This window comes from Lipophrys pholis (assembly GCF_963383615.2).
Source record: "Lipophrys pholis genome assembly, chromosome: 10".
NCBI lineage: Eukaryota > Metazoa > Chordata > Actinopteri > Blenniiformes > Blenniidae > Lipophrys > Lipophrys pholis.
This window is the reverse complement of record NC_137640.1, coordinates 28,051,083-28,063,731: the sequence shown is the minus strand read 5'-3', so window position 1 is coordinate 28,063,731 and position 12,649 is coordinate 28,051,083. Positions and strand designations below refer to the sequence as shown.

The following is a 12,649-nucleotide window of genomic DNA, read 5'->3' as shown; positions in this document are numbered from 1 at the left end:
CTCCTCAGCTGTACGCCACAGGATATGGAGCAGGAGGCAGATTGGGTATTGGTGGCACAGAGTCTGTTTCCACCCCGACTTTGCTGGAGTCCATCCAGCATGTCTTCATCAGGAAGGTGGCTGTGAACTCTGGAGGAAAACACTGCTTGGCACTGTCGTCTGAGGGAGAAGTATACTCATGGGGCGAGGCGGAGGATGGAAAACTTGGCCACGGGAACAGAAGGTTAATGCAACATCTACTAAAAGACACTTTCACCTTAAAATTAAAGTTCATAGCACGTAGCACCTGCCAGAGAACGAAATTAAGATTAGAGCAGTACAAAGTATGATTTTTCTCAGTGACTAAGACTCTTCTTGACTCCAGCCCCTGTGACCGGCCCCGTGTAATCGAGTCCCTGAGGGGAGTGGAGGTGGTGGATATCGCAGCCGGAGGAGCGCACAGCGCCTGCATCACTGCCAGTGGAGAGCTCTTCACCTGGGGCAAGGGTCGCTATGGAAGGCTGGGCCACGGTGACAGCGAGGACCAGCTTAAACCCAAGCTGGTGTGTGACCGCTCCACTCAGATTTCACACAGGAATCAAGATCTTGTGCGGCTGACATGAAACGAGCAACTGTCTCTGTGGTTTATCCAGGTGGATGCACTGCAGGGTCACAGGGTCATTGACGTGGCCTGCGGCAGTGGCGATGCCCAGACGCTGTGTCTGACCGACGACGACATGGTTTGGTCCTGGGGGGATGGGGACTATGGCAAATTGGGCCGGGGAGGCAGCGACGGCTGCAAAATCCCTATGAAGGTATGTGAGATTACACAGCAGTGTGTGCTAGAGGACAGCAAAGACGTACTCTGATACTTCTGAGGGTTTTTTTCCTCTTTATTTCTCTTTTAACAACGTCCCTCTCCATACTTTCACAGGAACCTAAAGTTAACTTCAGATTTTAAGTGTAAAAACTTGTTAAAATGCGTGAAGCTACATGAGCTTAGACATATATTTGACACAGGATAGAATAAGTGTTTTTTTTGTCAAAGATGGAGATTTGTATCTTTTTAGTGTCGAGGTCAATTTAAACCAATTGTTAAAAACGCACAATAAATGTTATTATCTTTTCTTTTTTATCATAGTTATGGATAGTCTTCAAGGTTATTGATTTTTCTATTACTCCTTTGGTATCATATTTATTTATTGATTTTTCCATCAGATGAAACAGGTGTGTTTGTGTAAGTGTATATGGTGGTGTAGACGTTTTTCCTGAAATTTAATATAAAATAAATACAATTTTACTCTACCTGGTTCCTAGAAAAAAGCAGCCTGATCAATACTAATCCAATCAAAGTTTTGGTTTAATCTTATTCTGGTGCAAAGTGTAATTTAAAAACCAGTACCAGTTAGTATGCATGGCATGCCCACCTGGTCATCCCCATCTTTTCAGCATTATTATACCTCGAATTGAAGGTATTCCTCATATAAAATGCTTTAAAAATGATGACCTGTACCATCTGTAATAGTTGATACCAGAAATATTGAACCAGTGAATTCGAGGACTGGTATGTTTAAAACGTCATCCTACTTTTTTTTTTTGAGCATGTGGAAATGCATTTTAAAATGCATTGATAAATAATTAGAAATAACCAAGTTGCTTATGAGGTGCTGCAATGACACGACCTGCTGGATCAGCCGACATTGTTTAAAGTTTAAACAAAATTCATCATAGGGAAAGTTGTGCAAGCCAAATGTATTTATAGAGCACCATTCAAACACAGGGCAATTAACAGTGCTTTTCAAAGAAATTAAAGAAATACAGAACAACTTTGCAAAGACATAAGAAATATAATATAAGAAATGAGAGATTTATTAGGAGAGAATAAAATCTATTTTTGATTCGAAAGCCTGTGCATCTAGGAATGTTTTAAGTCCTGATTTAAAAGAAGTGAGTGTGTCAGCAGTCTTCAGGTGTTCAGGAAGTTTGTTCCACAGGTGAGGAGGTAGGAACTAAAAGCTGCTTCACCTTGTTTCTTATGACTGTAGGAACAGTGAGTCAACCTCTTCCTGAGGACCTCAGAGGTCTGGAGCTTTGATCTTCTACAAGTCAATCTGAGATGATTTAGACTGAGACCATTCAAAGCTTTCTAGAGCAGAAGGACATTCTGAAGTCAATCCTTTGATACACAGGCAGCCAGTGGAGAGGGTGGAGCGCCGGGGTAATGTGCTCCACCGTATTAGTGTTGGTGTAATGTGCTCCACCCTCTTTGCGGTGGTGAGGACTCTGGCTGCAGCATTCTGGATAAGCTGCAGGTGTCTGACAGATGTACAGTCCACTGCCTGTTCATTTCAGGTGCAGGATTAGGATTCAAGCACAATTTATAATTGCAAGACACTGGTGTCGCCTGGCACAGCCTGGCACAGCCACCTCCGGCCTTAAAGATATATCAGACATTATTTAATATGAACGTTAGATTGACCTCCCTCCTTTGGGCACATTTCAGCGTACATGCGGCTGAAAGAGGTTAAATATGTAAAGGGACTAGAAGTTCAATGCACTTTGTGGTTTTCTTGCTCAGTTTCTTGGTAAAAGGTTTTGAACAGATTCAAATGTGTAAAACTAGTTAACCAGACAGTCTTAGCGATCCTTATTTAGCAATGTGATGAAATGAATATCGAGGAGATCTTTCATTTCTGTGTTAAGTAATTGCCTGCTTTTTTTCTTTTCTTTTTTTTTTCTATTGAACATACAGAAATAATGTACAACTTCAGGAGATGCTTTTCAGTTACACTCTTCCATTTTCTCATGGAATCATAACATACCGTTTTACCAAACTCCACACCGCTATCCGTATAAGTGAATGAATACACCCACACTTTCTCTCCTGCCTACATTAAATAGATTCACCATCATGCCTATAACCACACACATGGCATCCTTCCCATATTTTTTCAATCCGTTTCCCTTGATTACAGATTGCAGATTCCGCAAAAATATAGATAGTTTGCTATCCATAGACAAGTGCATTAAAAGTACAATAAATATACAATAAAGTCAATTCTAAATTATAATACTGAGTGGTGAGTAGAGTCCAGATATTACCTGCAACATTGGGAACCATTTTATAGCAAATCTACTCATTTTTGACTGCAGTCTGGAAGTGATTCTTTTTTTTTTTTTCTTACATGTTTTATTTTTTGAATTTTTTTCAGATTGACTCCCTCACCGGCCTCGGAGTGGTGAAAGTTGAGTGTGGCTCTCAGTTTTCTGTGGCTCTTACTAAATCTGGAGCGGTGTACACATGGTATGTATACCTTCCATATATCTGTTTTGGGAATGTTTTTTCTGTAGGAATGGGCTGATCTGTTGGTGCTCTTCTTACAGGGGTAAAGGGGACTACCACCGCTTGGGCCATGGTTCTGATGACCATGTTAGACGACCCAGACAAGTGCAAGGGTTGCAGGGGAAGAAAGTAATTGCCATTGCCACAGGGTCACTGCACTGTGTGTGCTGCACAGAGGACGGTAAGTACAATGTGGCTTTTCCTTCTCATTTGGATTTATTTAATTACTCCCGTTTATGGCCACAGAGACCCAACAGTTGAACTCAGTCAGGTTGAATTGCAGCTTCACCGAAAGCTTTGCTGTTGTGTTTGGCTCAGGAGAAGTGTACACATGGGGTGACAATGACGAAGGCCAACTTGGAGATGGGACCACCAATGCCATCCAGAGGCCACGGCTGGTGGCGGCACTGCAGGGCAAGAAAATCAACAGGGTGGCCTGCGGTTCGGCTCACACTCTTGCCTGGTCCACCAGCAAGCCCACGAATGCTGGAAAACTGCCAGCACAGGTACCGTACGCACCAGAAGAACAGTTCCATTTGTTGACTAGTGAGAAATGAATCCTATGTTCACAGCTGCCAGTAGATGGTAGTAAAGCCTTTTAGGCACCAGCATCATGAACCCAAAGCCGCTTTCAGAGTTCAGAATGCTTATCACTGCAAGGTGTCGATCCTAATATATTTGTGTGGTTTGTTTTAAGGTTCCCATGGAGTACAACCATCTGCAGGAAATCCCTATCATGGCCCTGAGGAACCGGCTGCTGTTGCTGCATCACATCTCAGAGCTGTTTTGTCCCTGCATCCCAATGTTTGATCTGGAGGGTCGGCTGGGTCAGACGGGCCACGGCCCCTCAGTGGGCTTTGACACACTTAGGGGCATCCTCATCTCGCAGGGCAAGGTAGGAGGGACTGTGTGTGAAACCGAAAATGGTTTAAATATTGCCTCAAATTATTAGTTTGGCGTTTGATTATCATGTTATTAGTCCAATCACAAAAAGATTCTTTTTTTTCTTTCGTGAACAGGAAGCAGCTTTCAGGAAGGTGGTTCAAGCCACGATGGTGAGGGACCGACAGCACGGCCCTGTGGTGGAGCTGAACAGGATACAGGTACAGAGACACCCACACAGAAACACCAATTTGCTCACTAATGTTGTTAAAACGGTGCCAACGATACTAAACGGTTCAGTCTTTGCAAAATTATCCTCACAAATCTTAATGAATATCTTTTTTTTTTATAAATACATGACCTTCTTCTTGTATCTACTCCTTTCTTTGCTGTTTTGTCTAAATTCCCAGCTTGGGAGGTCAGACTGCAAATCTCTTTCAGTATTGGATCAAATGTGATTAAATACAGACACTTTTAATATATTCAAATGTTGTCTGTACATTTGTGTTGATAAAGTTTTGTCTTCTAACGGTAACTAGTTCAGTTGTACTGCATATTGACCTTGTGCCTCAAAAGGAAGCAATGTTCTCTTCTTGCATTGATCTTCACATTTATACGAAGCCGCTATGACCTTCTTTCTCTTGGCTGTGTGCTGAGCTCGTCTCTGCACAATGACCCCTGCTCTGCAGTGCACCTGATCAGTAAAAGTTGAAATTGTGAAATTCGGCACAAATATCCATCCGACACCCGTGTTTACATTGTGCCAGCCACTTCATTGGTCAAGATGGCTACAAGTAGATTTATGAAGACTGACTTCCTCCTTTCAAATGAATCTTTGTTGTCTTGGTTTTTACCAGTTTTACCGGACAGATTATCAATCCATTACATTGGTAACGCCCAGAAAGGTTCACAATCTCTCACAAGGATACATCCATATTACTCCCTGAGTAGTCACCAATTTATGTAACATTCATGTTCTTGAATTGTTGGAGCAAAAAGCTCATAGAAAACACTTGCAAGGATTAAATAACATGCAAACTGCACAGGATCGTGTCGACCCAGGAAAGGATGTCGGTAAAAAAGATGACGAGTTCTTTTCTTTGTTGATACAGTGAATCTACACAGACTTTAGTTCCAACGTCTTACATCATACAAAACAGCCCAATAAGGGAAATTGTGCAAAATTTGCTGGATATTTGCAGAAATGTCCGTTTATTTTCAGGTGGCCAGTTTGGTTTTCATAATTTTGTATCCGAGATGAGTTTGTTTTAGCACTTGTATCACAATATCAAAGACTTTTCCCACTTACACAACTTTCTGCTCCAGCCACGTTCTGACCCTTTGGTTTGAGGATTGACTTCTTTGCTGAACTTGACTCTGGTTGATCATCACTGCTTGTCTGATTGTTTTTTTTGGTGGAGGTAGGAGCTCAACCCAGAAAGCGTGATGATGCATACTACGTTCTTTCAAAAAGCTAAGGTTTGGAGCTCATCCCTGTCGCTCCTGATTATTCTCTCAATTACTGTCCAGTCTGTGGCTCTCCTTCTTGCTGCAGTTTCCTCCCCCTGCTCTGACTGCCAGCCTGTTCCAGACTGACTTCTGAGCTCCACATGTGATGCCTTTCATAAGGGGATTTTATCGTGGTGTGTGATCTCCTGTGGTCTGGGTTTTAGACTTTACTCCACAGAAAGTTTTGGTCTGGGCCACTGCCTCCCCGCCACCGCCATCATGTCAGTCTTGTTGTATCTGTGGAGGGGAACACGACCACATCTAGCTGTTCATGCGCACCAGTACTTCCTCTCTATCTTTACAGGAAGCACAGACCATATACAAGTCAAACTGTAATCGCCCCATCCTTTTTTTTTTTTCTTACCCTGCAGGTGAAGCGTTCCCGGAGCAAAGGGGGCTTGGCAGGTCCTGATGGAACCAAGTCAGTGTTTGGACAGATGTGTGCCAAAATGAGTTCATTCAGTCCAGACAGCTTGCTGCTCCCTCACCGTGTGTGGAAGGTCAAATTTGTGGGTAGGTATTTGTGAAGATCAGACTCTGTAGAATTAATCTTGAGACGCGGATGAAATCTGACTTGCGTGTCTTCAGGGGAGTCCGTGGATGACTGTGGCGGCGGCTACAGCGAGTCCATCGCTGAGATGTGCGAGGAGCTGCAGAACGCCCTGACTCCTCTGCTCATCGTCACCCCAAACGGCCGCGATGAATCGGGCGCCAACAGGGACTGTTTCCTGCTCAACCCCGCAGCCAAGTCTCCTCTCCACATGAGCATGTTCCGCTTCCTAGGTATAATCCCGTTAATCTCCCAGTCTGCTCTGCCGTGTTAACCTGAGATAAACAAAGGCTGGGTTTATGTTTTTATTTCAAAAAGTACAGATAACTCATGTGGATTTTTAGTGATAAAACAAATGGCCTGAGCTGTTCAGTCTTTGTTTTTGTTATTATTTAATGTTTTTCTTTTGTTGTTTTTTTTACTAACAAAGCAGTGACGGGGGATTGTGTATGTTTGATATGTGGATGATGCTCTCGCCTTGCTGCATCTGCAGGAGTGCTGCTCGGAATTGCAATCAGGACTGGAAGCCCTCTCAGCCTGAATCTGGCAGAGCCCGTATGGAAACAGCTGGCTGGCATGAACCTGACCATTGCTGACCTCAGTGAGGTATGAACACCGCCGCCCTCCTCCTCGCCAGCCCACTTAACTACACAAAGATACTTCAAGAGTACAAGAACTTTGTACTGAAGAGGAAGTGCAAATAATCAGTGGTTAAAACAAATCATCAGAGAAACCTTCCTGGTGAATTATCAGGAAAAGAGCTGGTGCCTTGAAAAAGCGAGGACTTGACCGGTTCCCATCATGATCTGACTGTTGTCCTGTAGATCAACAGCACATCGTGTTGTAGAAGCTGCAGAAGACACATCACTTCTTGATTGAGTTCAGAGTTGAATGCAGAATCTTCCTGTACTCAATTGAAAATGGAAATCCAGCATTTTCCTCATATTCCAAACTTATCTGTGCACGGCAAGAAGCCACTGCTGAAACTGATCGCACTCATGATGTGAAACATCAGCACAGTTCATGAAAACACTCTCATACATTTAAGTTTCCATACTTCATCATATGACTAGTTCTGTCAGTTTTGTGGAGCAACTCATCTGTAGTAGGAGGATCTGTTTCCATCAGGAATACCATACAAACAATCAGTAACAGACAACAGCATAAACAATCACATCAAGAAGTCGTGGATCATGAGATTTTTTTTCATGTCCCTTAAAAACAAAATCATTACCTTTATCTATCCCCTTCAGTCATTTCGATATTCACTTCATTCCCATTACAGTATCTCTTATGACCCATATTTTACAGTGTGAGTGTGAAAGAGTGTCTGTCACCATTGTAGTGCAGACAATAAAAAACTAAAGAAAACAAAACTGAAGAGAGAAAACCAAATTTCATTGGAAACAGACTGAGATTGATTTTGGGTACAAATGTAAAGAAGTGCTTGTGTGCTGATTTTCTTCCAGTGACAGCAGTGTGGAGCACAATCTACCATCTTGTTCAATATATCTTTAAAGTCTTGTACGTGTGCGCAGCCACGGTGTCATTCCTGCTACCGTATCTGCCCTCCAGCTTCAAAGAGAAATGCCTTTCCCTTACGTGGGAAGTTATGTAAGACTTCCAACCCTCATGATCTGCCTCCAAACCTGCAGTCCTCTCCTATACATTCCTGCTCAGATTAAAGCTTAAGCCTATCAGCTCACAGCGCCCTAATGATTGCCAGACATTTCTTACGGAAAAAGCCGCTGTTCTTCAACATGATTGAAATCTTCATTTGTTTTAGTGACGAAAGCAGAAAGCCACAACCTTGGCTTTCTTTCTGAGAAGACGAGTCGGCTGCTACCCTCACGCTCTGATCATGAGCTCCCGAGCTATCGTTGGGAGAATAGTAGAGTGGAAATAAAAGCCCCTTTTCAATCACAAAGCTTCTCTTGTTTTGTGGTTTTGCCCCTGAGATATTGGAAAGGTTAGATGTGAAGTTAATTTAGCACAAGACTCTTAAACGGCAGAATCACGGTGGAGCTCACGGGAACTGTGCTGGGCTTGAAGTGCGCTCACTCTCACAATCATATGCACACTATCCACATTTCAGTACCATTAAAACTTCCCCACGTTCCTGGAATACCGTATTGCCATCAGTGATTAAAAATCACTTGTGTCCACACCGTTTCCTCATTCAAACACAAGTCTCTTGTTAGAAGAACATGTGACCACGTTTTAATAAGTTGGAATGTTTTACCGAATAACACAATAGTTTTTGTTATACGAAGCATTCGTCACGTAAATTAATCAAACTTTTGTTTATGAACGATAAGAGAGAACCATCTCCTCACAAGTGTGTGAATTGACCTGATATGAAGAGCCGAAGAATTTAACGGTACTTTCTACAGAGCTATGACGGTAGAAGTGAATTGATCGATCAGCAGCAGCGTTGTGCTCGTAGGTGTTTGTTCACGGAGCTGCATGTAGGAGGAACGCTGCTCCGTTCACGAGACTCTGGCTTTCCAGCCGTTTGTCTGTAACAAGTTGATGTCACCTTACCGTGTTGAGACTTTGCTCTGATAGACCCAATTCAGCTTTTTGTTCAGTTCCCTCTCCCGCTGCCGGCCGTGTAAAAGGCCCCGACAATACTACAATACTACTGCGGAGTCCGAGGGTGCGCTGTGTGTCTTTCCTCATCGGGTCAGTCGTGAAGAAAGTCTCTGAGCGCAGCAGCATGAATGTCCGCTGTATGCCTTCAAGGAAAATAAGTTGTCTGGAGGCTTTTAGATTCAAGTTTCGACTCAGTTGTAATGGTGTCAGTCAACGAGATATACAGTGGGGCAAAAAAGTATTTGGTCAGCCACCAATTGTTCAAGTTCTCCCACTTAAAAAGATGAGAGGCCTGTAGTTTCCATCATAGGTATACCTCAACTATGAGAGACAAAATGAGAAAGAAAAAATCCAGAAAATCACATTGTCTGATTTTTAAAGAATTTATTGGCAAATTATGGTTGAAATTAAGTATTTGGTCAATAACAAAAGTTCATCTCAATACTTTGTTACATACCCTTTGTGGGCAATGACAGAGGTCAAATGTTTTCTGTAGGTCTTCACAAGGTTTCCACAGTGTTGCTGGTATTTTGGCCCATTCCTCCAGGCAGATCTCCTCTAGAGCAGGGATGTTTTGGGGCTGACGCTGGGCAACATGGACTTTTAACTCCCTCCAAAGATTTTCTATGGGGTTGAGATCTGGAGACTGGCTAGACCACTCCAGGACCTTGAAATGCTTCTTATGAAGCCGCTCCTTCGTTGCCCTGGCGGTGTGTTTGGGATCATTGTCATGCTGAAAGACCCGGCCACGTTTCATCTTCAGCCCTCGCTGATGGAAGGAGGTTTTCACTCAAAATCTCACGATACATGGTCTCATTCATTCTTTCCTTTACACGGATCAGTCGTCCTGGTCCTTTGGCAGAAAAACAGCCCCAAAGCATGATGTTTCCACCCCCATGCTTCACAGTAGGTCTGGTGTTCTTTGGATGCAACTCGGCATTCTTTCTCCTCCAAACACGACAAGTTGAGTTTTTCCCAAAAAGTTCTATTTTGGTTTCATCTGACCACATGACATTCTCCCAATCCTCTTCTGGATCTTCCAAATGCTCTTGAGCAAACTTCAGACGGGCCTGGACATGTCCTGGCTTACGCAGGGGGACATGAGCCCCAGATCGAGGGAGATTATCAGTGGTCTTGTGTGTCTTCCATTTTCTAATAATTGCTCCCACAGTTGATTTCTTCACACCAAGCGGCGTACCTATTGCAGATTCAGGCTTCCCAGCCTGGTGCAGGTCCACAATTTTGTTTGTGGTGTCCTTTGACAGCTCTTTGGTCTTGGCCATAGTGGCGTTTGGAGTGTGACTGTTTGAGGTTGTGGGCAGGTGTCTTTTATACTGATAATGACTTCAAACAGGTCCCATTAATACAGTAACGAGGGGAGGACAGAGGAGCCTCTTAAAGAAGACGTTACAGGTCTGTGAGAGCCAGACATCCTGCTTGTTTGTTGGTGACCAAATACTTATTTTACTGAGGAATTTACCAATTAATTCATTAAAAATCCTACAATGTGATTTCCTGGATTCTTTCCCCCCATTCTGTCTCTTATAGTTCAAGTATACCTTTAATAAAAATTACAGGCCTCTCTCATCTTTTTAAGTGGGAGAACACAATGGGCGGCCAACTAAATAGTTTTTTGCCCCACTGTATGGGGTCCTCTTAACTGACGTCCACACATCAGTTGTGAGGGAATCACTTTAATCTCTTTCAAACTTTATTATATACACCTCGAATGGCTGTTTTGGAAACAAATTTCCATCCAGGCAGCTCGTTCTGGATCTCGTGTCTTTTTGAGACGAGCTGGTTTGATGTGCGGCTTGACGTATAGTTTTCTCTTTTCTGAGCCCGACGACGTCACCTCCAAAAACTTTAACTGTCATCTCCTGAAGAAAAAAAATGGTTAAGAGAAACATTAGAGCCAACTAATAGTTTTACATTGAAAACTAAACCACACGGTGCTGGATTTTAATATTATTTTATTGATTGATTTCAAGCACAAAAAGAAGAAAAAAACATTTTGAATAAAATAAATACAAAAGAAACAGAATCCACTCAATCCATCATTTTATGAACCAAACGGAGTAGAATGAAGTAAAAAAAACTCATTGACTCCTACCCTTCAAACACTCCTGTCAACTAATCAATGAGAAAAGTTCTTTACAATCATTTACACAAACAGTTGCACGAATGCTTATAATAGCCATGGTATATAGATTTGATGCTATAATCTCCACTGGACAAGCAAACCTTATTGTACCGCTCAACAATCAGTCGTTAATATCAGATTTTCTTTAAAAAAAAAAGAAGTATTTATTTAATTTATTCCACAGCTTTACTCCACAGATTCTGACACAGAAAGTCGTACGCACTTTATGAAACTTGAAATCATAAAATCATGACCACTCACTGCTTCACAGATTCGCTGGTAATAAGTTATTCTTTGCTTTGTACATTATTTGAATGTAATGAACTCCACCAAATCAATTACATTTTAAAGTTAGATTATTTAGCCAGTAAAGACTTTATAATAATCAATAAATTAGGCCCCTACAGGCACAGCAGAGTTTTGTTTTAAGACTGCAATGACACTGATACCGTTACTATATTTAGATACGGCGGGACACCTTATTACCGTATTCCCACCCAACCTTAATGCTCCTCCACATGAGTGAGAGATTAATAGGCGACAGATTTTAAATGTAAATGTGCTCTGCACCTCCCAGGTTGATAAGGATTTCATTCCGGGCTTGATGTACATCCGAGACAACGAGGCCACAGCCGAGGAGTTCGAGGCCATGACTCTGCCCTTCACGGTGCCCAACGCCAGCGGCCAGGACATCCAGCTCAGCTCCAAGTACTCCCACATCACCCTGGAGAACCGCGCCGAATACGTCCGGCTGGCAATCAACTACAGGTGAGAAACACACACACACACACACACACACACACACACACACACACACACACACACACACACACACACACACACACACACACACACACACACACACACACACACACAGGTTAACGGATTTGTTTGCTCGTTGGGGGTTTTCTCCTCCCCAGGCTTCACGAGTTTGATGAGCAGGTGTCAGCGGTGCGAGAGGGGATGGCCCGAGTGGTGCCCGTCCCCCTGCTGTCGCTCTTCACCGGATTCGAGTTGGAAACAATGGTGAGCCGTCAGTCCTGAAGCCCCTCTTGCTCCTCCGGTTCTGCACGGACGCTGCTACAGATATTTTCTCTCTGCTTGCAGGTGTGTGGAAGCCCAGACATCCCGCTCCACCTGCTGAAGTCTGTGGCCACCTACAAAGGAGTGGAGCCCACCGCTCCGCTCATCCAGTGGTTCTGGGAGGTGATGGAGTCTTTCTCCAACACCGAGAGGTCTCTCTTCCTGAGGTTCGTCTGGGGTCGGACCCGCCTGCCCCGAACCATCGCCGACTTCAGGGGGCGGGACTTTGTTGTGCAGGTGAGACTCGTGACGTTACAGATATTAAAAATCAAATAGACAGGGTGGTTTTAGTTGTGTTTATTGCTCACAGTCCTCTGACGTACGAATCCTCTTGATTTAGTCCACAAAGGGTTGCAGGTACAACAACTATTTCCTGAGTATTTAAAGGAGACGAGTTAAAATGGTACCGTCCAAGGCAACAAGTTCAAGTCGTTCAGTGTGAAAACAAAAACATCTGGACGTTATTTATATGGTAATACCACATTGGGTTGTAGTGAAGCCTTTTTCAAAGTAGAAATATATTTTCATGGTATTGGAGCCAGGTATGCATTAATCAGATGCGTTA

The 12,649-nt window shown here is 43.2% G+C and overlaps 1 protein-coding gene across 6 annotated transcripts in view; it reads left to right on the top strand.

Annotated features, from left to right (window-relative positions):
- Window positions 1-12,649, top strand: part of herc2 (HECT and RLD domain containing E3 ubiquitin protein ligase 2) — a 62,523-nt gene that overhangs the window by 48,206 nt on the left and 1,668 nt on the right. For 5 of the 6 annotated variants that reach the window (XM_080473586.1, XM_080473583.1, XM_080473584.1 and 2 more), the window contains 14 exons: window positions 9-223; window positions 365-542; window positions 633-794; window positions 3,192-3,283; window positions 3,364-3,503; window positions 3,641-3,828; window positions 4,020-4,217; window positions 4,342-4,425; window positions 6,085-6,226; window positions 6,302-6,496; window positions 6,757-6,869; window positions 11,579-11,769; window positions 11,922-12,027; window positions 12,109-12,321. In XM_080473586.1, coding sequence (XP_080329712.1) covers window positions 9-223; window positions 365-542; window positions 633-794; window positions 3,192-3,283; window positions 3,364-3,503; window positions 3,641-3,828; window positions 4,020-4,217; window positions 4,342-4,425; window positions 6,085-6,226; window positions 6,302-6,496; window positions 6,757-6,869; window positions 11,579-11,769; window positions 11,922-12,027; window positions 12,109-12,321 — 2,217 coding nt within the window. The remainder of the gene's footprint in view (window positions 1-8; window positions 224-364; window positions 543-632; window positions 795-3,191; window positions 3,284-3,363; window positions 3,504-3,640; window positions 3,829-4,019; window positions 4,218-4,341; window positions 4,426-6,084; window positions 6,227-6,301; window positions 6,497-6,756; window positions 6,870-11,578; window positions 11,770-11,921; window positions 12,028-12,108; window positions 12,322-12,649) is intronic. The other variant, XM_080473581.1, reaches the window with a different exon arrangement.